Source organism: Tinamus guttatus, unplaced genomic scaffold (assembly GCF_059628265.1).
Source record: "Tinamus guttatus ecotype Peru unplaced genomic scaffold, ASM5962826v1 Tinamus_guttatus_pri_ptg000089l, whole genome shotgun sequence".
NCBI classification, from domain to species: Eukaryota; Metazoa; Chordata; class Aves; order Tinamiformes; family Tinamidae; genus Tinamus; species Tinamus guttatus.
The window spans coordinates 3,836,389-3,862,024 of record NW_028288623.1 but is presented as its reverse complement, the minus strand read 5'-3'; the positions used below and the strand labels follow the sequence as shown (position 1 = coordinate 3,862,024).

Below are 25,636 nucleotides of genomic sequence, written 5' to 3'. Positions count from 1 at the left end.
CCAGCCCTTCCCTGCTGCAGGCCTGGAGCCCCATACCCACCTCCCCTCCCAGACAGTGCCTTGCCAGCGTCACACGCAGCCATACATACAGCAGCCGGGGGCTCCAGCTGTCGGGGACGGCAGGGCAGGCGGACTCCGATCCCAGGCACTCGGAGAGGGCAAGAGGAGGGTGCCTGGCTCTGGCTGCCCCCATCCACTTCCCGGGCAGCTGCCACGCAGCGCCGGAGGCGAGCAGCGCCGCAGGCCCCACGCCGTCGCTGGAGCGCCGGTGCTGGCTGAGGCGGCGGTAGCGCCCTTGCAGGCCGTAGGCAGCCCTGCCACACGCGAACTCCGCGGGCAGGAGATGGGAGGATCTGCGGCGCAGGCAGCGCGGGCGCCTCAGCAGCGGCCTGGCGCGCAGGGGCCGCAGCACGGGCAGCATGGAGAGCCAGGCCTCCTCGGCCTGCCACCTGCGTCGGCTCCACTCCCCTTCTCCGGCGGCCGCGCTCTCCTCCCCACCGCCACTATCCTCCAGGGACTCGGATCCGGAGCTGTCGGCGCAGGGCACCCCTTTGCGCTCCTCCCTCATCTGGATGAGGCTGGCCAGGAGCATGGAAGGGCCCATCAGGTGGGTATCGATGGCTCGCGCCTGCCCGCCGCGCTTCTTCTGCACGGCGAAGCGGGGGCTGAGGCAGGGCGGCATGGTGCTGGAGCGGCGCCGCGCGCCGGGGCTGGCCGGCCGCGCGCGGCCCAGGCAGGACAGGGCCGGCAGCGTGGTGCCCGCCCGCGCGCGGCGCTGCGCCAGCGAGGCCGAGGGCAGGCCCGCCTGGGAGCGCCGCCTGGCCTTGCCGGTGGGCACTGCCACCACGCTGGCACGCCGCGAGCCCGAGAGCCCCTTCCGCTGGAAGTGCCTCTTAAAAAAGGTTTCCATAGCTGTTAACATAGAAACCGGCAATTAAAGAGCCTTCTGGCAAGGCTGCAGAGATCAAAGCAGTGTCAGGCCAGAGCACAGCCCGGAGCTCACAGGGCACAGCAGCAGGAGAGGGCAAGAAGAAGGTGAAAGAGCAGGAAACCCCCATCAGCTGCCAGAGCTCTAGGGCTGCTGCTGAGCTCTGCCTCTCCCTGCCCCAGCCCTCTATATGGGCAGAAAAGGAAGACGGGGAGAGGTCTGGAGCAATGCACAAACAGGACACTGGGATCCTCCACCTGGAGCAAGCGGCAAGACCGGGACTGGCCTCGGGTATACGACACACTGCTCCCTGGTTAACAGCACTGCAGGAGCAGCCGGGCCACAAGGCACCTTCCCTTCTTGAGCTCAGAGCCAAATGAAGCTCTCCCTCTTCTTCAGGCAGTTTCTAGGTTTATTTTCACAGCTTAGTCAAGGGGGCTGTGATGGCAGGACAGGCGTCACACGCTATTCCCAGCTCCCCCTGGATCCCATGCTCACCACTGCAGGATCAACATAGTCCTAAACCCTCTTTTGTACTGCACAGCTTCCATTTCCAATTTCTCAAAAATCACCCAGCCCTCTTCAGATTTCCCAGTTTCAAGCACTGTAATGCATGGAAAAAAACCTCAGCATTCAAATGCAGCCTCCTGTCAGCACTAGGATGACATCTGGTTCCTGCAACTACTTCTTTGCAGAGAGCTTTGGGTGGAAAAAAAAAGTGCATGTAGGGAGTTGGAAGTGTTAAACGGATAATTGCTTGACTTGGAGCGGCAGGGAGGAGATTTCCATTAAAAAGGGCAAAACCTTTCCTACGATACCATGTGCTGAGCTGGATGGAATAAAAGCACATGTGCTCCATGCCTTTAGTGAGGACAGCAAGGCTTCCCCTGGAGAAGGTGCTCAGAAATATCTGCGGGGCTACTGTGAGCTCTGCAGAGGCTGAGCTCCCCCTGGATGACCCTGTGGATAAACAGCCCTTGCACTGCTTGAAAAGATCAGCCCTTGCTTACTACCCCCAATCACCCTCATTTTTCCCCTTGTGTTGGCCCTCCTGATTTTTAAGGGATAAACACTCTGACTAAGCAGCAGTTCCACTGAACTGGTTGCTAATGAAAAATAAGGACTTCTGAATTCACAAGAAGAAAAACAAAGCCAGGAAAAGTGGGGCATGTAAGATCTGGCAGAGGCCGGCAAAGGGAACAGGAGTCGAGGTGGGCTAGGAAAATCTTCCCATCTGTCCTGCTCAGAAATTCCCTCTCCTGGAAGAAAGAGTTTGAACATGACCCTCAAGCTTTTCTTACCCAACTTGCAAAGTTTGAAAGTTTGCCAGGGCATTAGAGCTGCCCATGAAAAGCACTGGGCCTCAGAGAGAAACTGCTACAGCACTGGCTTAAGCATTCTCAGCTTGGCATGCAGAGGTTTAAATGGAAGAGACTGGATCTGATTAATCCAGTCCATTAAGAGAGGAGCACTCTAAGCTCCTCTGCTCTAGAGTGAACGCTTCTCTTCTGACCATCCAGCCCCTGCTTGAGTTCAGCCTCTAAACAGAGAGGGTTTATCTGAGGACGACTCAAGAAACACTGATACAGCTTGCTGGAAACAGATTTCTGGCTCTGTAAGTGCTACAGAGCTAGGAGACTTCAGATTAAGGCAGCCTCCGGGCACACAAGCTACCAATGTCACTTGAGCAACTCCTCCGTGCTGTAAAGGGCTGCTCCTCTTCCAGTCATGAGGGTGCGGGCATGTCACTCACCACTGCACTAAGATTAGCTGCACACATTTCTGTCTCCCTCTCTTCTCATGTTTTCTTATGCACTCACTGGCCAGCACGCCTGGAAGACCTTTAGAACATCCTGGCCTAAACCCTGACTGCCACGGGAAGAGGCAGACGCTTCATTTTCTGCTTGGGATATGTACTAAGAGAGCATACGGGTGCCACTGCAAACGGGATTTTGCTTAGTTCTTGTGTCATGAGCAACCATTGGGCTGTACTTCTTTTAGAGGAGACTACAACGCCAAGATTGCATTTTGAAGAGGACAAGACGCGGCTCAGTTCCTTGCAGGCAAGGAAGCCAGCTCTGTAGTTTCTATAATCCCACTGCTAGTCCCTGTGCTAGTGCTGCACTCTGCAGCACAGCCCAGGAAGAAGAGAAAGTAAGCAATGCTCTCCAGAGGCAGCTGCAGTTCAGACAGCAGCACAGGAGGAGTTAAAGCCTTGTTCAGTTGAAAGTAACACCAGAGAGTCTTCTCAGATAAATTTCTCAAGTTTCACCACAGCGAACAATACCGATAAGCCCAGTGCTAAGTGATCACTGGAACACTTAATTATCGTACCACCTAGGCTCTTGCAGCTTCACAAGAATCAGTATGTTCTGTCAGCCACTCTGCTTCCAGCCTTGATTCTCTCATGTGCTACTCCTGTCCCTTCCCCCATCATTTGTGGGGTAACACAGCAAACCAAATTATCAACAACAGTCTTTGAAGTTGTCTAAACAAATGAAATGAGTTAAAAAAACAACAGAGAACACTGGGAATGACAAACTGCAAGGAACTCTTTCCGACAACGGTTAGTTGCCAGGGTAAATGCACTGCTGGAACACGTCCTGAATGAATGGAAGAGGTGCTCCCTTTGCCCCACATATTCTACCGGCATTCAGGCTGGTGTGCTGCTGGCCAAGCTGCTACTATGGGCAGGAAGATCTCTTAACACAGCTTCCTTCCTTTTTGCACCACAGTCTCGTGAGGAAACCTGCCTCAATAACTTTTGCTTCACATTTATGTTTTAGTTACTAGCTGATTAGGGTTCCTTTTTATCTTCAGGGCTATTAAAAAGTGGCACATAGACTCTTGTTCCAGCTGCTTGTGGTGAGGGCTATTACCAGGAAATCAGCTGACAGCCCATAATGGCACCATGCAGCAGTTCAGATAGAATGGTGAAGAATTTCCCCATCTCTTGCATCTTATTTGCAAGATTAGCAGACAAATGACATATCGTGGGCGTTGAGAGCTGCTGCTGGCAAAGCAGAAGGACTAAGGACAACGAGGCATGGACTGCCCAGGGCTGCGGTGCACCAGCAGCAGAGCTATGAGTAGAGCAGCTGGAGAACCATGCACTGCAGGGGAGGAGAACAACGAGACCTAAGCTTTGAAAGCCTTTGGCCTAACACTTGCACATTTCTGGGAGCTGGAGGTTTCTCTTAAAAGATTGCTTGCATCTGATGAGGTGGATCAGGAGCAGCGTCTGTAACTGTTCTGCGGATTGCAATGCTCAGTTAAGCTGGGTAAGCGGGCTGGATGGAAGGCAGCCCAGCATCCGCAGAACAGGAGGAAAAGGAAATAATGCTGCATGCACTAGGATATCAACTCTACTTACAGGCAGCCGTACATTATCGTTACAATCTGCTTCCGTGAAAGAGGAAGGAGTCAGCAGCTCTGGTGCGCTCATAATCTGCAATCGGAGCTTTGGGGAGCGTTTTTTGTTGATGCTGAGTCTTTTTGTTTGTTTTGTTTTTCAAACCTGACCCCTCAGCGCTCCTCAGCCTCAACCAGGCTGCTCTCCCAGCCTCGCACCCTCAGGCGGAGCGATGCTGCTGAAGCAGGAACAGCGCTGAGAGGCGGCTGCGCTGCCCCTGTGGGCCGGGGGCTGCAGGGAGCTCCTGGGCATCCAGAGAAGGCTGCAAGCTGCTTCTCGCAGGACAGAGCTAACTTCAGCAGCAGGATCCAGGAGCCCTGGAAAGTTAATCCAGGGTTTAAGAAGAAAACTTGACATCTCGTAACTTCGGTGTATTCACAGCTGGTGGATCAGCTAACAAGGGGACTCCACTTTCTAGAGAGCCACCAAAATACTCAGCAAATACCCAGCACTCAAGTCTTCTATGGTGGTGGTAGCTCCAGAACCAGAAAAGCCAATTCTTAGGCCAAAACATGAACTGTCCATTAGGCACAGGCTTTGCTCAGGCCACAGGGAGCTTCTTGGTATTCAGCTCCTGTTATTCTACTTTGCTCCAGGAGCCTCAAGTAAACCCCTGTGTCCTGCAGCGAGCAAGGCCCCTGGGCCCTTCCTGGCTGTGCACACTGATGCTGTGCCACACAGCTGCTCAGTTGAGCCTAATGCCCTCATTAGGCTTTCCTGGCCCCCCGCCAGCGGACTGGTTCTGCCAGGACCCAGACTGCTTTTCCAGCCACATGGCATCTCCCACCCCATTCAGATACCACAGGCTGCCTTCAGCCACAATTGCCATCACAAGCTTGCACTACCCATCCTCCCAGTGCTCTGACAGTCAAGTCTTTGCACGTATTCTGCTGTCCCCATACCAGCTCCACAGGGATCCTGCCCCGCTCTCCCTCCTGGCTCCCACACATCTGCTACCGGACCCTCTTCTCCCCTAGGTTCCCCAGCCAGCCCTCTCCAACACAGGAAGAGGCAAGCCACATGGATTAGATTTGACAAGAAAGGAGCCCCTTTCTCAGAAATACCAACCACTAGCTCCTGTCACAGGGTGGGAGAAGCATCAAGCACTAGCCTCAGGTGCAGGTGGGGAAGGGAGCACATGAGTGAAGACACTCCTTGGGGTTTTGGTTGTGGTGAAGTTAGCAGTTATCAGCAAGTCTCAAGACTCCATGCAGCTTTTTTTTCTCCTGCACAAAATTTACACCTAGGTTGTAATCTGTGCTACATCAGTCAAATAAAACAGAGCCAGAAGCTGCTTGAGGGGGCAACTTCATGAGAACAAGGGCAAAAAGCTCTGAAAATAACCTGATACTGAGTACGACTACCCCGAGTACCTCAGGGAAGACCAGCTCTCCTCCAGCAGTGCAGGATCTCTCTGGGCAGCGCTGAGGCCCACCAGGCTCCGAAGGAAGCACGGAACAGCTTCCCTGCAGCCCTCCCTGCACTTTTGGCAGTGCTGGAGAGCCTGTGGGCTGCACAAGCTGTTGACAGCTTCCAGAGCAGGAACTGCAGCACTTGCCTCCTGTGCAGCCGCTCTCCTGTTCACTGTCAAGGCCAGCCCTGCTCCCACCCTGTGCATCATCACAGGGATGTGTGACTAATGCTGCCACTCACAGACTGAGGCAAGCGCGCTGAGCTGGCCCGGAGTCACCCAGCGCTGGGGACATGGCATCTTCCAGGATTAGCAACGAGCCGCAGCTTCCCCCGCTCCTCCCGCGCAGAGCCACAGGCTCTGGCCAAACCATGAGTCTTTCAAAGCAGGGTGCAAAAGGGCTGTGTGGTGGGAGGGGGTGAGCGACAGGCTGTGCCTGCCTATTTTAAGCTTCATTCATTTGATGAACTGCAACAAGTGCCACAGCCTACTTGGGCCACCAGTATTCCGGCTCCTGAGTCACAGGAGAAGAATACTCCTAGGGCAAAGCGTGGCTCACCCCGTGTACCATCACGGGAGGAGATTGCTGCTGTAATGCCAACTTTGCCCCTACACATAGCAGAATGGGGACTCTGGCCCATGCAGGGCACTCGGAGGGAAACAGATCCCTATCCGTCTCTAAGCGAGCCCTTATGCTGATCCAGAGGACTTCCGACCTCCCTGCTAGCAAGAAAACATGGCAGGGGCCTAGAAACTGGCTGGCTGCTCACGTGGGTTCAGCTACCCAGCACCTCCCCACAGCACCTTCTCTGCAGGGAGCTGCTTAGAGATCCCCATCAGGAATGTCTGAGCACCAACAGCGATGGCAACTCACTCCAGCCAACAGCTAAGGGCTCTGCTAACCTGATCAGGAATCTATCAGTGTTGCTGGTACTTTGGTTCATCAAACTCAAGGATCACCTCCACTGCTGCCTGGTGCAAGTCACCGCTTTGCAGCTATTAGTCACCGACACTCAGCCCATCAGACACGTGACGCCCTCCCTGATGCTAAAATAGAAGCGTAGGTAGCCCAAGGAGCGCAGCTTGGACCACATGACATCGCCAGGGACGGCGGCAGTGTCAGTCTGACCGCTCTGTACCTTCCTGTCATTCACTATCTGTCTCACTTCTCTCGGCTCCTTCCCCCACTTTTATCCCCAGCCCAACTCTCTTCTAGACTTCTCTCCTTCCCTTCTGGTGCCTGCATGTTCCTCCTAGCCTGCTCCATGCCAAAGAAAAGCAGCAAGGTGATGCTGTAAGCTCAGAGGAGCACCTGCTACAACAGCCATGGCGCTTTGCAGATAGGTCTGTACACACAGACTGGATGGAGGGCACCACGATGTAGACCTAGTGTAGAGGCTGTTAGCTGTTCTTGCGGAGCACCCTGCCAAATATGAGCAAAACTTCCAGTATCCTGCTCCCACCCAAGCAAGCTTCTGCTCCGCAACCTCACCACAGAGCCAGCACAGGGACCCCATCCAAACACCCGCAAGGTCTGACGCGTTCTAGACACCAAAGGGCAATAGGATTCCTGCACAAGATGGCTGGAAGCAAACCTTGCCCACATGCTTTACTTCAGGGGACAGGAATCTCTCGGCACTCCGCAGACACCCTGGCTGACAGCAGTGCTGTCAGTGAAGTGGTACCGGTTCAGCATCACTGCTGACTGCAGATGCCCAGGGCAGCTTCCCACACAGCGCGCACCAGGGATGAGACAAGACTTTGCAGACAGTCACCACTAACTCGAATCCCACACCATTTATAGGCTTTCTGGATATTTTCACTCTTCCAGGAGCTGGACATGCCAAAGAGCTGATCCTGCCACCAAACCCAGCAAGCAGATCAAAACAGGATCGTCACCATTTCCCCTTTGCCCTGTCCAAGAGAAGACGACGCTCATCTGTCAACTCAGGTAGTTCCAGTCATGCATAATCACATGTGCTTACCACTCATGTTTAAACACAAACCATATGTTCAGCAAACGTCAGAAGGAAACAATTCACCATTAAAAAAACAAGACGTATTCCTCTCCTGAAGCAGTCATAAACACCCAAGCGCCACTCTGCTCTGCACCATCTAGTTCTTCACTATCGCCTCACTTTGACCAATTTCATTAAGCCACAGGAGTTCGATTCTTGCTGAACAGCGAACGTCTCTGCATGCACACACGTGTGTTGGGAGGAGGAGACAGGACACGTGTGAAGAAGTCAAGGAAACCCCAGAGCCTGGGGGGAAAACAGATTCCCCCTGTGCTCCAGTGAGGTGGGGGAGAAGGACAGGCTGGGACCGTCCCTCATCCCCCCGCACTGGCCTGTCCCCAGGACACTAACGGGCATTGGCTGAAGGCACCTTCACTGACACATTTTAATTAAGAGTTGTTGAAAAAACATGTCACAGGCCCCATGAAGCTGACAACTAACAGCACCAGCTAACACAGCACTTCGCTCCTCCTTTGCACTAGGCCTCTCTAGCCTCATGCACGCCAGGGGCTGAACATCCTGCCTGCCCTGCAGGAGGAAGTCCCCGGCTTTGGGGAGTGCTGCCAGAACAGTTCCCTCCTCCCTTCCGCTCCAGGCCCTACAACCCACCTATCTGCAACTCCACAGTCCCTGGCCACATCTTCTCAAACACATATCACCTAAGAGACTGTCACAACACTGGAGCAAGGACTACATAGCTCACTTTCCACCTTACGAGTCTGTTAAGTTAAATCACAAAGGGAGGGGAAAGAAGCAGTATTTATCTGGATATATAAAGGAGGGAAAAAAAAAAAAAAAAAAAGCACACCAGGATTTAACACTCCACTAGAGAGAGAAGGCCCAGCCCTCTAGCCCTTTTTCCCTGGCAGTGTAAGGAAGGGGCAGCAGCCTTGCCTGCGAGCCAGCAGCGGTCTTAAAAGGGGCTCGCGGGCAACCAGGAGAAGCTGAATGTTGCCGCTTCGCAGATTTTTACAGATGCATCCTCAAAGAGTACAGTGAAAGAAATTGCACAAGCAAATCCTTCCCACAGAGACCCAGGCACAGTCTCAAGTGCTTGGTCATGCTTTGGTCAGACAAAAGGGATCCTTTGCCCCACTCTCCTGCCAGGCCTGTCCTTCGCAAGAAAATATTTTCGAGGTCCAGCTTGTTGGGAAGAACTGGAGCAAGAAAGGTCTGACTTTTTTAAACAGTTCTTCGCATAATCCCATGATCTCTGTGTGGCAGCCACATCCTGCCTCTCTCCCGGCTCTGCGTGCTGTTCTGGTGTCCCCTCCCCTTCACGGCCTTCTCAGCACAAACCAGGCCACGCTGAGCCCCTTGGAGGTGACACGCAGAAAAGCATGAGCTAACACGCTCCGCAGCTTCCCCACTCTTCTCCTTCCCTAAATCTCGGCCCTGCTCCAAATCCTGCTGCCCTGGCCCCCTCACACCTCCTTGCGCGCCTTGTTCAACACGCTGCTGCAGGCCAGGCCTCAGGCCTGCCTTCAGGCTCCCCTGTCACGCTGGCTCTATTTATCCTTCATAAAGTCAAGAGTTTGCCAACCCTAAGGCTCAGAGTAATTTTCCCATTACAGCAATGTGATTTCCATCCCCAAATCCATGGAAGACAGTGTTTTGTCTTAATTTAAACTGAAGCTGTCTCCTTGGAGGCTCCCAGGCTGGGTCTGGGCATTTATATCCCTTGACAACTTTCCACCATCATAACATTATGAAGTTTATTTGCCACTACACTAAATAATCTGCCTCCTGGTTATCAAGAAATTGGACAGCTCTGATTTAAACAGTGCGTTGCTGTGCCTAGCTGGTGTGCCAAGAGCCAAAAAGCAAGACTTGGCCAATGAATTATTCAAGACGAAACGCAGAGGGTGAGCAAACAACATCAGCACACAGGGACTGAGCAAGAACAGGGGAGTGGGAGCTAAACACTCCATATAGTTATTTTAAATCGTTTGTCAGCTTTACCGGTGACTCAGGCTGGGAAGGACGTTCAGAGTTTCTCATCTCTGGAGGCTCCCTTTGCAGCGTTAAACACACAGCACTGGCGAGCTGGGCAGGCTGCTTCTGGCATTTTGGGTGCACGGGGAGGCTGAATCCGTGGTTTATTTAGCAGATTCCCACCCTCCTCCCCAGAGCTGACCCCGTCCTTGTGAGCTCTGCACCTCACATAAAAGAGGGACTCCAGGGAAAAGTTATTTAAAGGGAGGCCAGTCCCACAGCCCAGCTGTTTGATCCAAGCTCCTGGAGCATCCCTGGGGCTCTCTCCCAGTACTCCGGGAGTGAGGGGGAGAGCAGCCTGGCGCAGTGCCACCCTGGCAGGGGAATCTGTCGCCGCAGCAGTCCCAGGGCAGAGGCAGTGAAGGGGTACAAAGAGCAGCGCAGCTTTTCCAGAGGGTTCCAGGGTGACAGTTGCGCAGCACAAACAGTCACAGCAACTCCCAGGGCCCGGCATTTGCGCAGACCTCCCAAAGGCATGAAGCAAAGCTAGCCAAGTCCCGGCACTCGGCTACGGGAAGCTGAAAAGGGACAGCAGCAGAATACAGATTGTGAGCACGAATGGGAAGAGCCCATCCTATTTTTCCCAGCAGAAGCAGCGCCCCACAGCCTCCAGGGAGGTCCTGCGAGCCCGGAAATCGCTGTCCTGCTTTCCCAGCAGCTCTGGGGCAAAGCTGCGGGACGTGGGGAGCCCAACGCCAGGGAGGCCACACAGTCCTCCCCACACTGCGGATCTCACCGTGCCACTTCCCCTGTCCCATCCATGGAGCACACAGCCAGGGTGTGCCCTTGGAAATCTACCTCCCCCAGGGAAAACCCCTCCCCTACTTCCCAAAGGGCACATGTGGCAAGACACCTCTGAGTCTGTGTTTTCTGGAGTCAAGGACTCCTGAGCCGTGTCAGCCCAGGGCCATGCCTGCAGCCCCATGCGACCCGCTACAGCCTCGCAGGCGAGCAGAGCCCAGGAGGAGCGAGGCTGAAGGCTTCAGAGGTGGCTCTGGGGTCTGCTCCTTGCTGCCCTATAACCAGGTGGCAGCTGCCGGTACCTGCTCAGATCCCAGTCCCAGATAAGGGTCCGCTCCCTGCCCATCCCATCCCCCAGCAGGGACAAACCAAAGTGATTCATAGGGGTGGAGAAGGAAGAGGAGCAGAAGAAAGAAAAAGGAGCGAGCGCAGGGAAAAGCCTCTGTGACCTGATCCGGATCGGAGGAGCCGAGGTCCCTGCAGGTGAAGAGCGTGTGGCGGTGGCTGCGCAGAAGTGGAGGGCCAGCCCTCTCCAACCAAGCCCTAGTTTGGAGAGCGAGCTCTCTGTTTATCCCTCCGCCTCCTCCTCGTGCTGCGAGCCGAGCCGTGACAGCGCTCGTTAAAATAACCAGCAGCACTTCCTCCCCGCGCAGTCCTGGCACAGGCTCGCTCCACGCCAACAGAGACAGCGCGGGGGGCACGGAGGGAGACGCGTTCCCCCTGCGTCGCGCCGGGCACCAGCCCCTGCGAGCGCCGGCCTGCAGCCCCCGGCGCGCCGGCACTGAGCCCGGCCGGCAGCATCACACAACACGCCGCTGCCGGCCCACAAGCACCATTTGCTCATGCAGCCCTGGCCGCGGCAGCACTAACACCTTCACTCCAGCCTCCGTGCTCCTCCTGGGAAGCCTCCCTCGCTCCCAAGCCATGCACTCCCCTCCCAAAACACCACCAATGCCCAAGCCCCAGCCGCGCCGCATCAACCCTGCCACTGAATCACACTTCCTCCGAGGCCACTGCGCCTACGCCAGCAAAACTCCTTTCCAGAGAAAGGAGTCGCCACAGAAAACCCCTTGCCTTGCATCTGGGAAGTGAACTCTTTTTGACTTTTTGTTTTTTAATGCTTAAGTTCACCTCGGGGCAACCCCTGCGGGCCCCCTGCACAGCAAGCAGTGCCAAGCAGAGGTAGAGGGAGCTCCTCTTTGAAGCAGAGGCTCTACAGCTACACAGCAGGGCGCTGTAGCCTCACAGCTCCCACAGCCCACAAACGGCTTTTCCCAACTACTCTATGCAACAGTTTCCCCCAAAGCAGTAAAAAAGATCGTGGAAGGAGCGTACCGTAGAGGTGATCCTCTCTTGCCCCTCTGGAACACCGTTAAAACCGAAGGGTTTGACATGGCTGATCAGAGCTGAACTGCCACAGAGGCTACAGTTATACACAGAACAGGCCCAGCACGGACAGCACTAGCACAAACATCCTTTCTCATTTGACACAGTGCTGCACAAGTGCTACAAAAGCTTCCACAGCTCCTTTAATAGGCAGTGTAAGAGCAGAGCCAACTGCCCAGGACCTGTCCACCAGCAACGTCCTCCTGCAAAGTGCTGCCGCTTTCTTGGGATCAACAGCAAGGAGTGCACTTCACCCAAAGGGTGAGCATGTCTTTTCGCAGGATCCAGCAAGGCTGTGACGATGGGCACAGGGCTAAGAGGAAGCACCAGCAGAGGCTTGTACAGCCACTGCTAACAGTTGTTATTCGTCCCCTTCTGCACACAAGGGCACACACAGCGCACGTGCAAGAGGAGAGTTCTGCTGTGTGCCTTCTTCCCCAAGAACTTCCCTGGACTCTCACACCCCCTGCCACTGCCACCATCGCTCACATCTTTCTCAAAACAACAATTCTGCTTCAGAAAAAAATCAAAACAAATTAGGTTCTAAGGATCCAATTCACACAGGCTTCACTAGAAGATTTAAGAAAGGTATTTTATCTCCCTTTGGTGCTGCAAACCTCTCACAAGACCCCACAGCCAAGCTAGGGTCTTCCCCATCACATGCCACCACTCATATTCAGGTTCCTCAGCCGCCTAGGGCCTTTGGTGGGTTTCCCTTGCCTTGAACACCTACAAGCTGGCAGCTGTAACCAACCCTGCTGCTCGCAGCACTTCAGGTGAAACGCAATCCCGCTGCCTTTCTGAGCCACAAAAGCCAAGCCCCACGCAGCGCCGCCGACACTGAGCAGGTAAGCACAGCACGGGGCCCTTACGGAGAAGAGGTGCGCTCCAGACCCGCTCACTCCGCGCTGCCCGTAAGGAATGACTCACTGCTTATTGTTATTTAAGAAATGAGCACTGGCAATTGGATCTGATAGAAGCGCGCTCGGCTGCAGTGAGTCACCACACGATCCCACAGCTGGGACCTCGTCCTTTCACACCCTCTTCCCCCCCTGCCTGTTTGTTTCCCTTGCGTCCATGTCCAGGCTAAAATTAGACTGGGAGCTCTTTGTGTGTGTGTGTGTGTGTGAGCGTGCGTGTGTGCGCTTGGACCGTGCCCAGCACTCCTCGGGAGCTGGAGCTAGTACACAGTAAAACGATAATAACAAAACGTCAGTGGAGATTACTGCCAGAGCAGCAACATCAAACACGGCCAGGCGCCTTCCCGCTTCGGCACTGCTGATGGGTATCTTGCAAGCAGTTCACAGGAAGCCATTAACCAGAGGGGAGTTCGGCTTGATGGCTGAACTACTGCTACACTTTTCAATCTTTGTCACACAGAAGGAGCAAGTGGCCTTTGCAAAGCGTCAAGAACTGTGGGTGTGAGAGAATGCATCAGGAAATCCCTGTGCCTCCCAAGCTGCTGCTCACCTTGTTGCTGTGGTTGTTCTCGCCCCTGTCCTCATGCTACTGACCAGGAAGGGGAGCTGGAGATGCCCCAGGGAAGGCAGCAGGAAGTGTGGCTGCCTGTCAAATCCGTCAACTGCTGAAGGATGGAGCTGTCTCTCCTACTTCTTACACAGAGTATGCTTCATTTGCACTTCCCTCCCTAGTACCAAAAGGCATCTGCTCAGGACTGCTGCAGGAAGCGCCCAGGGCTTCCCCCACAATTAATCACCATGCTCCTTCCCTGCCTGTTTGAGGCCCTGCAGCAATCCCTGATGCAAAGTTCTTCCAGGATGGAGAACTTGTTGGACTTTTTTTTTTTTTTTTTTTTTTTTTTTTTGGAGCTGGAGGCAGCAACTACCTTACTGTGCCCGTTATTCCAAAGAAGCTGCAAGGGAAAGGACTGGCTGTTGCTAGCAGTTGAGCCTGTCTCTTTGCCCTCACAGGCCCTGCGTGGCTGTGACTACAGGAGAAGGATGGCTGAGGAGCAGAAGCTCTAGAAGGGCACCCAAGGAAGGCAGTGGAGTTCACCACTGCTAAGATCCACTAACTAGGACTGGCAGAATATTTTCCTGATGTACTTAAAGAGGAAATTAAAATCATGTCCAATCACAGCAAACAGGAACATTGGAAGAGATCTCTGCAGTTCTTTTCCTTGCTTGGTCAAATGCGTTTCCTTCTTACAGCTACAGCTCTCTGCACATCTTGATCTCCCCATCCCTATCAGCCTATAGGCAGCAGAGACCTGCCTGCTGAGCTCTTGCCTTTCAGCTACACCACGTTCCAAATTCCTTCTTGGGCTGGCATACCTGGACCTGAAAACAGAAACAGCTCAGAGGGACACCCAGTGCAGATTCAAGCAGGCCTCCCAAAGGGCCCTGCAATTCCTTCTGCTGTAAGTCACAGGGCTGGGGAAAACCAAAGTAGCCAGGACTAGCAAGAGACCACCAGCTCACTGGTTCTCCAAGTCCCTTCCATCAGAGACAGCCAGCTTGAAGAGAGAGCACACGAGTCCTCTCCTCAAGGCAGCCAGGCAAGCCCTGCTGCTGCTTCTGTCCTTCCCCTGCTTCATGACAGGGCCGAGCCCACGTGCGCACACATGTGGGCTGGAGGCCAGGGAGACCTCCAGCTCCCTAGGGCGCCCTCACAAGTTTCACTCTGATGTGTTCAAGCTGAAACCACAGCTCTGAAGCGAGAAGCTCCAGGCGACCGTTTTCCCCCACGTAGTCAGGCTTTCCAAGCCAGGAGGCCTCCGTTTCATTTGGGGGAACACCACTGAAACCACACATCAAGCAGCACTCACTACAGGTGTCTGCAATGAAGGACTGAGGCTGGAAACATGGGGCGCTGCTCTGCATCCGAGAAACCAGCTCCTCGCTGATCTACCCCGACACAAAGGGAAGGCACCTCCTCTTTCTTGCATCCCAAGCCTTCATCATAACCCCATGACTAAGCAAAGCATGCTGTGCCTCACAACCTGAGAGGCATTTGTTGGTTTAACCATGACCCTACTACTGATCTCGAGTCTAATCTTTGGTTTCACTTTTGCAACTCCTGGCAGTGAGTTTCCAGTGTTTTTCTGCCCCCTCACACTAAAATTAAAGTCAGTCTTTTTGTCAATGTTAAATCCATCACTTCTCAATTCTGCTAAGTGTCAATTTGTTCCTCTGTTATAAATACAAGAGCAGTAGAAGATGATTGCTGCCTCCACGGCTTTTGTTCTGCCTGCCTTCAGCATATCTGCTCTTACATGCTTCCTTTTCTTCTCTGTTCTCTCTTCCTAATACTGCCTGGCCTAGAAACGTCTGCCATTCTTATACTGTGTTATGGGGGGGAGCTCCCAGGTGGAAAGGCGTTTCTGGTGTGGAGCACAGCACGCTCTCCCTGCTCTGAGGAGGGCCAGCACAGCGCTGCCTAGCTCTGCTCACCGAGTTTCTTTATTCCAACCATACTGTAACACTGACTTTATTCCTTTGAAAAGGGAGGTAACACATGGGCTCTGTGCAATGAGTACTCTGAAACTTCCTGCTGGAGCTTTCACCCCAGAGCTAAAAGTCATGAGGGACACAAAGAGCCTCAGCTATGAGGACAGTCACTGGTTACTTATACCCTTACACCAATCCCTTACACCCTCACACCAATATGATTTTTGCCCAGTCTGCCACCTGTGCTTGCTCAGTCCCACTAACACCAAGTAATATTGGTTGCTGTGAAGGTCAGCGGAGGGGCCAGCTCTGAGCATCAAGGAACAGAGAGGGCAGGGGCTAATAGGGCCAGGCCAGCAAGCTTGCTCCCTTCAACCGTAGGGACGCTGAACAAGGTCCCTGGGGACTATTTGCAAAGACACAGCGAGGAAAGAAAAACCAGCAAATGCCCAGCAGCAAGACAGACAGGGCCAGGGTCCGTGCAGGGGGAACTTCCCACAACATCCAGTTGAACCAAGGCCCACCTAAGGACCAGAACTGGGCTGATGAGCACTTTTCTGCCCAGCACCCCTTGAGCCTGCAGCACAAAGAGTGATCCTGCCCTCTGCTGTCCAGCGCACAGCACTTTGGGACATGCAAACCCCATCTGCCTCTAGCTTGCAGAGCGTTACCCAAACAGATTGAGTCTCACCCAGAACACTGCCCTGCCAAAGTCTCCCAAGCAGCAGCAAGAGCAGCTCTTCTCACCTTTGCAGGATGAAGCCTTTTGTGCCTGAAAGGTGGACAAGCTCACGACTGCTGTGATCAGAAACACCACTCACAGAAAGAGCAGAAAACTCAAAGGCCCAGGACACTGCACAGAGTAATACTCTGAGAAGCCGTTTAGCAGAAACCAGGAAACGACAGTCTTCAGAATAGGTCTTCCTGTCATTTCTGCACAGCACTTGTGCAAGTGCAGCCAAATCCTCACCCAGCCACTGTGCTCTACAAAGCGGGGCTGGTGTAGGGAGCCTGGGAAGAGGATCTGGGATTTTCCCTAGTTCCACATTACTGGGATTCACACACAGGCCCCCAGCACCATGATTAGCCTAAGTATAATTTCCCCACACAATAACTACATCCCAGGCCCAATCCTCCTGAATTTGAGGCTGCATGGGCATCCAGTTAAGCTGCCCCCTCAATTTTCTTATCTTAGGTCTTCATTGTGCTCAGCTAGCATAGGATCGAGGCGTTACAATCTTCATGGTCACAACAGCTAGGAGTTGGAAGGCCTAGACAGGTCTCTGTTCCAAGCACCAGCAAAGCCAGCGCTGCCACGTTAGCAGATAAAGTCCAGCAGCAAGGTGCCCTCTAGAACAAGGTTAGCGACACACGCAGCGGGCAGGTAGCCTGGCTTTTGCCGGCCTTGGTTAGTGCAGACACAAGGGGGTGACGTGGGGTGAGACATAGGTGGGAGGGAAGAGAGCTCTTGAGCAGCAATGATGCAGCGGCTGCTGGAACTGCACAGCCTGTGCAAGCCAATAAAAATACCACATACTTATATACCGCCGGCCAGTGCTTTATCCTCCTGGATCCCCATCGACGGGGCTGGCTGCCCTGGAGACAAGGGAAGACACCTTTGTGGGGCAGGTGGAGTCTAGGGACACAAAGAGAGTGGTCAGAGAGCCCTCCCCGCAAACTGATGTGGCCACCCGGCACACGATGTGTTCTCCCCCTCCATAGCTTTGCTGCTTTGGATCTGCCCTCCACCCTGCATGCTTCCCCCACAGCCTTGGTGTTGTGGGTCCCTTGGTGTGAGAGTCCCTGCAGCTACCGTGTCGCCACCGCTGCTGCCACTGTGCAGACTGATAAAGGCAACATCACCGCAGAGAATGAACTGGCCAGAGTCACTTCAGGCCTGACCCAGGAACCAAGGCCAAAACAGGGCAAGAACCACCTACTGCTCTTGGCCAAAGAACGTCAACTAGCACCCAGAGGGTTAGTCCCAGGACCCTTCTCTAGCCACTCACATCTACTTTATTCCTCACCTGGCTGACTGAACAGTAACTCGCCAGTTTCCTCCTCAGGGGTCTCGGCACTCGCCAAAAGCCACTGCCAAGAGTGGACGCAGGGAGACTGCATGTCCCTCTCATTCCCTGTGGTCCCGGGTGCCCGTGCAGAGAGCAGCAGTGGACTCGAGTCGCGCCACAAGGTGGCAGCTCTGGGTGCCAGCAGCATGTGCCGCACTTGAGGGGCCGCAGGAGCGCGACGCAGCCGCTCGCCAGCCCGGCTCGGCACCAGCGCCAGGCTGCAGGAGGAGGCAGCCTTGCTCCCCTCCCTCCTCCTCCGCTGCCCACTGCGCCAGCCTGCCTCCTGGCAGCCTTCGCCTCGCCTGCTGGGCCCAGGTATGGATTTAAATTTCACATAAATTGGGAAGGCATTTCCAGCCTCGCACAAGGAGCATTGTTTGAACAGGGCAGGGCACGCTGCCTCCTCGGAAAACGCCAGCCCCTGCGCTGGGTCCTAGGCGCTGCCCGGGGGAAAGGAGGCAGAGAGCCCGCCTGAGCGGAACGGTGCTGGGCTCAGCCCAGAGAGCCCCAAGGCCCCACGGCCGGGGAGCAAAGCGAGTTCATCACCCAGATGGATGGGGGGAGCTTTCTACACACACCCCACCCCTGCTGCAGCCTCATCTGCTTGGCCTGGCATTCAAACCTCAGTGAGATTTGAAAGCAGGTGATGCCGCCACTCAAAGGCCGAGACAAGGGGATCTCTTGGGCAGCCTCCGCCAAGCTGTGCTCTGCCCTGGCCTGCTCCCGCCCCTCCGCCTGCTTTCTCAGGAGGCTGCAGAGCACGAAGCCAAGCGAGTGCAAGAAACCGCAGCAGAAGCGACTACAGAAAGTTTACGGCTGGCTCGATGGCCCCAATTTCAACCTACACACCCAAAGCCAAGTTTAAAACCCAGCCACCCTGATGGCTTTAAGAGGTCAGAGCACTGCGCGTCTTAAACAGGACACGCTTCTGGGTCACCCGTCTCAGGCTGCTGTAACGGTCACTAAATGCATTTATCACTCCCAACACAGAGCCTAGCCCTTCTGCCTGCCCTGAGGAGCGGCCGCAGGCCAAGCGCCACACGAGCTGCCACCCCGGCCAGAGCGGTGCTGCCCATCGCGCACTCCAGGAGCCCCGGGACACAGGCCGGCGTCACTGTGCGCAGGCGAGCACAGAGCAGCCCCTGCCAGCGGGGCTGCATCTTAACCCTGCCATCTGCCAGTCTCTAATGGGTGCGAAATCCCCGCAGAAAGCACCCCCTCCGTCAGACAGCCCCACGCGACGCTCCCCCGCGTGGTGACCTCGGGCTTTTGCGGTAAGAGGCTTAGCACTGAATCCGAGCGGCGCGCGGGCCGGGCAGGGACGGCAAGGCAAGATCAGATACAGATAATCTGCCTGAGAGGGAACTTTCACACGGAGAGGTCGGCACGTGGCCGGACGTGCCAGCCCCCGCTCCCTCTCTGCGGAGCCGGAGGTGGCTGTGGGCTGCGTGCGGGGACCTGGCAGCCCACACAGAGCCTCTGAGCTTCACCCCGTGGCACGAGGACTCGCAGCTTCACGCCTCTTCCACAGGGGCAGGGAAGGAGGCCCCGTCCCTCTGCCCGGAGCGAGGGCAAGATCTCATCTCCAGACATGCACCTCGGCTGCCAGCCAGTGAGAGACAAGCTGCTCCAGCACCCACGTTTCCTGTGGGAGCCGAGCCGCGCCAGAACGAGGGGAAATCCCTCTGCACCGAGCTTTTTTGTTAGCTTCTCCCACTTCCTGGGACAGAAAGCAAGCCGGGTCACACGGCTGTCAGCAAAGCCGCAGAGTGTTTTGGAGCCTGGGCCCACTCCGCCCCACGCAGAGGTGAGCTGCGGCCAGCAGCGTGGGAAGGGAGATGGGCTGAGTGGTGTTGTCAGGAGCCACGCAAGGGGCAAGCCCTCATCCTCCCTCTGCAGGTCCGGATTGGATTTTTAGGCTTCCAAGGGGCCATGAGACTGTGACTAGAGCCTGCCACGAGGATGGAGACTATCTGCCTAAAAACAGACAAAAGCCTCCCTTGCTCTGAATTCCCAGGAGGAGGCTGCAGCTGCTGCCAAGCCTGCAAGTTTGAACAGAAACTTGGGGAAAGGGGATGGCACTCTTGTAACACTGCAGAGCAGGGCCCAGGGAAAGTCCTCTGGACTCAGAATCACTAAGTGGCTTTTACTCCTCCAAAGGCTGGGGCCAGCTCAAAAAACAGCAAGACAGGCTTCCTATATTTCCACGCCTTGTGCATGACCCCAAATATGTCCTGCAGAGCCCTACAGCCAGAGGTCCTCTCCTGCCCATCCCCAGTCTCTTCTCAAAAGCATAGTTGGAAGGTTTACTGCTCCAAGGATCAACGAGTCCAAGCATCAGTCTTAAGTCCTAGCACTGGTTCTGGACTCAGCTTCTCAAAAATCAGCACCCGTTTATGGAAGCAAGCACATGTGTGGTTGTGAGCTAACTCACCAGCTTCAGCTCGGAGTCATCTGGGCATAGCAGCCAAAAAAAAAAAATTAAAGAAGGCTGAATATGGAAGTTAATCTGTTTAGAGGAATTCCAAGTCTCCAGCAGGACTGTCTGCTCCCTGGGCATGACACTATGAAGAGAGGAGAGGAAGGAAAAAAAAAAAAAAAAAAACACTGCATCCCTAACTCTGCCTGAGCTCAGGTCACCTTCCACCACAGCATCTCTGCCAATCCCAGAGGGCTGCTCCTGACCTATGAGCATCTGCTACTCTTCGTCTCCAGCAAACTGACGCAATCAAACCACTCCCAGATTCTCTCGCCTCGCATGATTCGGTACTCGGCCTCTTTGCTCTAAGTGCCTTTTTCTTGCTAAGATCTGCACGCCCTCCACTAGCACCATGCTTCTCCTTACCCCTTCACTTTCCTTCTCTCTTTCCCAGCATCTTTTCTCGCAGGAAGAAAGAAGTCCATTGCCCTCCTGCCACCCCATCTGTCATCCTCTTGATGGGATTACGTGCTTTCCTGGAAGGCACACTGTAACTCCTAATCAGATTACAGGTCTCGTCACCTGCTCCAGCTCCGGTGCATTGCACCACAGCAACCCCAGCTCTAATTTCTGTAGCCAAACCAGCTGGAGGGTGACCTGGAGTCAGAGACGGCAGGAGTGGAGCAGGCTGGGAGGAAGGGAGCAAGTCAGAGGGGATCCTAGCCTCAGGTGAACAGCCCTGCCGGCCACACTGCCAGCCCACCATCAGGAGCGCTCCGATCCTTCCCATACCACCTACTCTGTCACACCAGCCCTGCGAGGGCTTAGCAGCCAGTTTGGCCCAGCCTCGCTCTGCCGGGAGGCCGTGTTTGCACCAGCGCATGGCTGCTCAGCTGCATTTCCTTCCAGGCAAGATCGAAGCTCCCTGATCCATCCCGCGGAAGGCCAGGCCTGCAGCAAAGAGGATAGAGCAAACGCAGCAGAGGGAACAGGGCTCCCAGCACATCGGACGTACTATGCAAACGAGTGCAGGTGCCGCTGCAGCCAGAGCAGCTGGGGACTCCTTCGGGCATGGCTGGCCCGGGTCGCTTCCGCCGGCCCGGCTCGGCACAGCTCGAGGAGCCCTGGGGCTGCCCGGCTGGCGTCCCCTGCCTTCCTCCTGCTGCTGCTCGCCTGTGAAATGAGGCCAGAGGCTGCAAGTTTCCAGTGCTAGAGGCTTCCCAGTTAGATCAAAGTCTGCATGCGTGGTGGAGTAGGTATCTGTTGCTCAAGAGCTAGCTGGCAACAAAGGTGCTTTCTGAAAACCATGTCCTGAGGTAAGCTCCGCTCTAACGCTGTTAGTGTGCAGGTTTTAAACTTCAGGGTTCTCGTTACTGCCACAGCTGTCTGGTTTCCCCTCAGAGCACCTGGGGTTTACGTCATGGCACAGCTCCTTTACCACACTCGCGCCAGGCTGAAGCAGATCCTCAGCCCTGCGCTCCGGACTGGCGGCCCTCATGTCTGGGCCGGTCACTGGGGATAGCTCTAGCTCTCAGGCTCGGCTCACAGACAAGGGGCCCCCTAGTTAAGGGACACCCTTGGTATCGCTGGCACAGCGAGCCTGGGGAAGGCGAGGGGCCAGCGCACGCTGCGTGACACTCACAAAGGCACTTCTCCCCCAGCTTTCACATGAGTGCGAGCATCAAGCAGAAAGACGGTGACAAGCAACAACCCAGAAAGATGTAGGCGGGTGCTCGGCTCAGTTTCTCGAGTGCCGTTTACCCACATGCTATGCCACCCACAGACCTTCCCCAGGGTAACGCGCACAGCCCCAGGCTCGCAAGCAAGTCACCGCACGGAGCCCGGCCAAGGGCTGCCGCTGAAACCTGGCTCACAGGACCTCCACGCTTGCTGCCTCGGACCACGCCGCGCGGCCCAACCATCCTGCACGCCTCCCCTATAGGAAAAGGTGCTAAAGGCCCTGAAGCCCATAGGGAGAGACTCGTTTCAGCAGCTCCTTTCTCCAGTGAAGGAGGGAGCAGGAAAGGGATTTCATCCTAAATGCTCACATGGTACTCCCTTTCCAGGTCCTCTTTGGAAGGGGCAAATTCTGCTGTTCGCTTATAGCATGAGAAGCGAGGCACCTAGGAAAGAAATTTAATCCTAACCGCTTATTATCTTATCAACAACAATCTCTTTATCAGCCCAGTTAAAAGAATTACCCATCTGTGCCCCGGATGCATATATTGTACACTTGTCTCTGTCAGTGCTGGAGCCAATTACTCCACCCTCCTTTAAGGCAATTACAAGACACAGAAATAAGTCTGCTTGCAGAACACAAGAGACTAACTTATTGCAGCTCTGAATTCCAGAGAAAACTTGGGGTCTCATCCCTCCTCTTTTGCTTACAGTTCCCTCAGGATTCATTTGCAGAGCACCAGGAACCAACTCTTAAGGACAGTGGGCTCTCAGAGCACTGTGGGGGCCAAACAAGGCATGAAGCATTTAGTATCGGTACTGTTTCTCTCAGAGGCACCGTTCCTTGGATCTGTCACTCGTCTGCCTGCACTCATAAAGGCTGTGGTTGTGCCTTCCCATGTGGATGCATAAGGCCTGAGCAACACGAGGATAAGCAGCCTCGAAGGAGCACACAGGTAGATGCGAACGCTGGGTACCCACCTCAGGAGACTCCTTTCCTTTAAGTCTCCAGGGCTATCCAGACTATCCTGGACTTCTCTCCAGGGCCATCCAAAGACTCAGCAACACTGCTGCTTGAGGGGATTTTTTTCCAGATACGGCAAGCTCCTGCTCATTGCCAAGCATAAAATTTCTTCTAGTTCCTGGCCAAACACATTCTGGCTATGCTCCAGAATCTACAGGGGGTACAACTTTCTCCACCAATCACTGTGTTCCAGGGATAGGCACTGACTGTACTTCTCTCCAAAGCAAAGAACGAACACACACCTTACCCTGCAATTTCCTCCACTGAAGTGGAACTTCACGCTACCTTCCACTCCAGCATTCGCGTGGGTACAAATTCAACAGCACTCAGCAGCTTCACGCAATTATTCTCCACAGCCTTCCCCCAACTCTACCCACCCACAGAAATATGTGGGAGCTCCCTCCTCCTTCAAGGCCCATGGGAGTTTCTTCTTACTCCCCTACACCTTTTTATAGCCAAGTGCCATTTATCATCCTGAGCCAGAGGGAGCCGAGTCGCAACCAGTGGAAGCGGAACAAGAGACGAGCATGGGCACCAAGCAAGTGTGTGGGGAATTCCAGCCTTGCTGGACATGTGCTGGGCTGGCATTTCCTGCTCCTGCTCGTCGCACTGCGTCTCCCACATGTGTCTGCATCGAAGTCCATCCAGACACACTTTGTTCAGCCCTTTTCTGTGTAGGCTCTGATCTACTTTCCAGCAATGACAGTCTACTTGCTCAAGGACCCAAGCACTCCTGGGAGCTGAACGGAGACACCATCCAGAATTGGGAAAAGGACAGAGGCTGCGAGATGCTTCATGCAGCTACTGCTGCCAAAACCGAAAGCAGAAAAGAAGAAAGTATCTCACGCTTCCACTTCGTCCTTTGGTGGTGTAACCTTGGAAACTCTTCATTCCCAGCTCCTGCTCATGAGGGGAAAGGGACAGAAAACAAGCAGAGGAAATTCTGAACCAAGAGTTCTGGTCTAAGCCTCTCTGGGCTCCGTCAGCAAGAGCACAGACGGCAAGCTGGGGGAAGAGCCTATTCCCTTCGGTACTTGTGACACCACGCCAGGAGCACCATGCCCTGCTCTGGAAGCCCTAGCACAAGAAAGGTGTATGCAAACTGGAGAAAGTTTAGCAGAGGGCCACCAGCATGATTGCTGCCAGGAGACCTAACACGCAAGCAGATGCTGAAGGAAATAGGCTTGTCCAGCCTAGAAAAGAAAAAGTTATGGGCGGGGGAGGGTATCAATGCAATTTTCAATTACGTACTGGGAGCATGTAGAGAAGATCGAGCCAGAGTCAGCCAAGAGGTGCACAGTGACAGGCCCAGAGGCAACAGATACAAGTTGCAACATGGAAGGAACTGATTAGATATCAGTTTGTTTGTTGTTTTTCTTTTTTTCCCCCCCTCTCCTTTTCGGGGAATTTAAGCACTGGAACAGGTGCCCAAAAAGGCAGTGCAATCTCCACTCTGGTGATATTCAAAATTTAACCTGAGCAATGTTGGCTCTGCTTTGAAGGAAGCGGGGGGCGGGGTTGGACTAGATAACCTACAGAGCCCCCTCTGGACCTAAGTTAGTCTGTTTCTGTCTGCCCCTGGATAGCACATGCAAAAGCATGCTGAGAATCTCAGAGAAGCTCGGGCACAAGGCTGGGGCAGCGCTAAGGAACCTGCCTGATGCTGGGGGTGAGGCCAGGCACACAAACTGAGGACACTGGATCAGGTAGCAGCAAGCACACCAGCACCTTGCAGCTAAACAGCCCCTCAGCAAGCATCCCGGGACTAGCACAGCCCTTCCCAGTCACTGGCTGATCCGGCAGCAAAGGCAGCGTGGCTGAGGATGAAAACAAGCTCGGAGAATGTGGAAACAAAACCTCCACACGTAAGGCTCTGACTCCTCTAGAGAGGAGGCTGAAATCATCAAGGGCAATGCTTCCCAACTTCCCATTATTCATGTCAATAGCTCAAAAGGACAAAAAATGCAAACTCATCCTCCTCCATCACCTCCAGCACCTCTCGGGCTCCGCATCCCTCGGCAGGTTCGCCGCAGTTCAGCCTCTTGCTCCACAGCCAGGGCCAGCAGCCTCCCTGGGCCCTGGTGCCACAACTTACCGTGGAGCGGTTTGCTGAAACCTCCCTGAACGGGGACAGTCTGCCTCTGACGGAGGTCGATGGTGGCACCTCGACCCCCAGGCGAGGCAGGAGGTCCCAAGCAGGGGGAAGGCAGCAGCCAAGTGCTGCCGCCTCTCAGACACCCCTCTCCCAGATGCTGCCGCTCCCCACGCTCAGCCCCAAGCTGCACTTGCCGAAGCCACCGGGCACGGGCTGCTCTCAGCCTCGGGCTGCCGACCCCCGTCCTGCAGCCGGGCTGCCTGTCCCGCAAGCGCTGCCGCCGCCGGGACCGCGTCAGCTGGGACGGGGGACGCGCCACGAGCGGCCGAGGGGCGCCCGCCCCGGCTGCGGCCCCCGCCGGCCACGCGGCACCGTCTCGCCGCCTCCTCCCGCAGGTGCCCGACCTCGGCCTGGCCCCGGGCACCGCCGCGCCGGCCGCGACCGCCCCGCGCCCCGGGAGCCCAGGCCGGGCAGGGCCGAGCTCGGCGCCCGCAGCTCCGCGCAGCGAAGGGCCGGGCGGGCCGGGGCTGCGGCGGCCGCCGGTGCCCAGGTGCCGCGGCGCGCGGGGCCCCCCGGGCGGCGCGAGGCCGGGCGCCCGCCCGCCCGCCGCTCACCTGCGCCCGAAGAGCTTGAGGCCGGTGAAGCGCTTGTTGCTGTGCCGGCGGCCCGGCGGCAGCGGCGGCGGCCCGCGCTCCGCCTCGGCGCCGCCCGACGCCCCGGAGGAGGAGGACGAGGAGGGCGAGCTGCCCCGCGGCGGCTCCGCCGCCTCCATGGCCGGCGCTCGGCGCTGCTGCTGCTGCTGCCGCTGCGGCCGCCGGCCCGCGCCGCGGCTCCATGCGCGGGCAGCGCGGGGCGGAGCGCGGGGCGGAGCGCGGCGCGGCCGGGCGGGGCGGGCAGAGGGGGCGGCGCGGGCCGCCCGCCCCGCGGGCCCGGCCGCCGCGCAGGAAGTGCCGCCGCGCGGGGCCCCCGCGGCGCCGCCGCCCGCACAGCGCCGCCTGCCGCCGCGCCGGGGCCGGGCCGAGCCGGGCCGGGCCGGGCTGCTCCTCCCCCG

General features: G+C 55.8%; 1 protein-coding gene across 2 annotated transcripts in view; it reads right to left on the bottom strand.

Annotated features, from left to right (window-relative positions):
* Positions 1 to 25,357, bottom strand: part of DGKZ (diacylglycerol kinase zeta) — a 48,067-nt gene extending 22,710 nt beyond the window's left edge. Inside the window, exon 1 of one of the 2 annotated variants that reach the window (XM_088520509.1) lies at positions 25,200 to 25,357. In XM_088520509.1, the coding sequence (XP_088376635.1) occupies positions 25,200 to 25,357 (158 nt within the window). Of the gene's footprint in view, positions 1 to 89; positions 911 to 25,199 lie in introns of those variants that run through there. The other variant, XM_088520508.1, reaches the window with a different exon arrangement.
* Between the last annotated feature and the right edge of the window lie 279 nt (positions 25,358 to 25,636).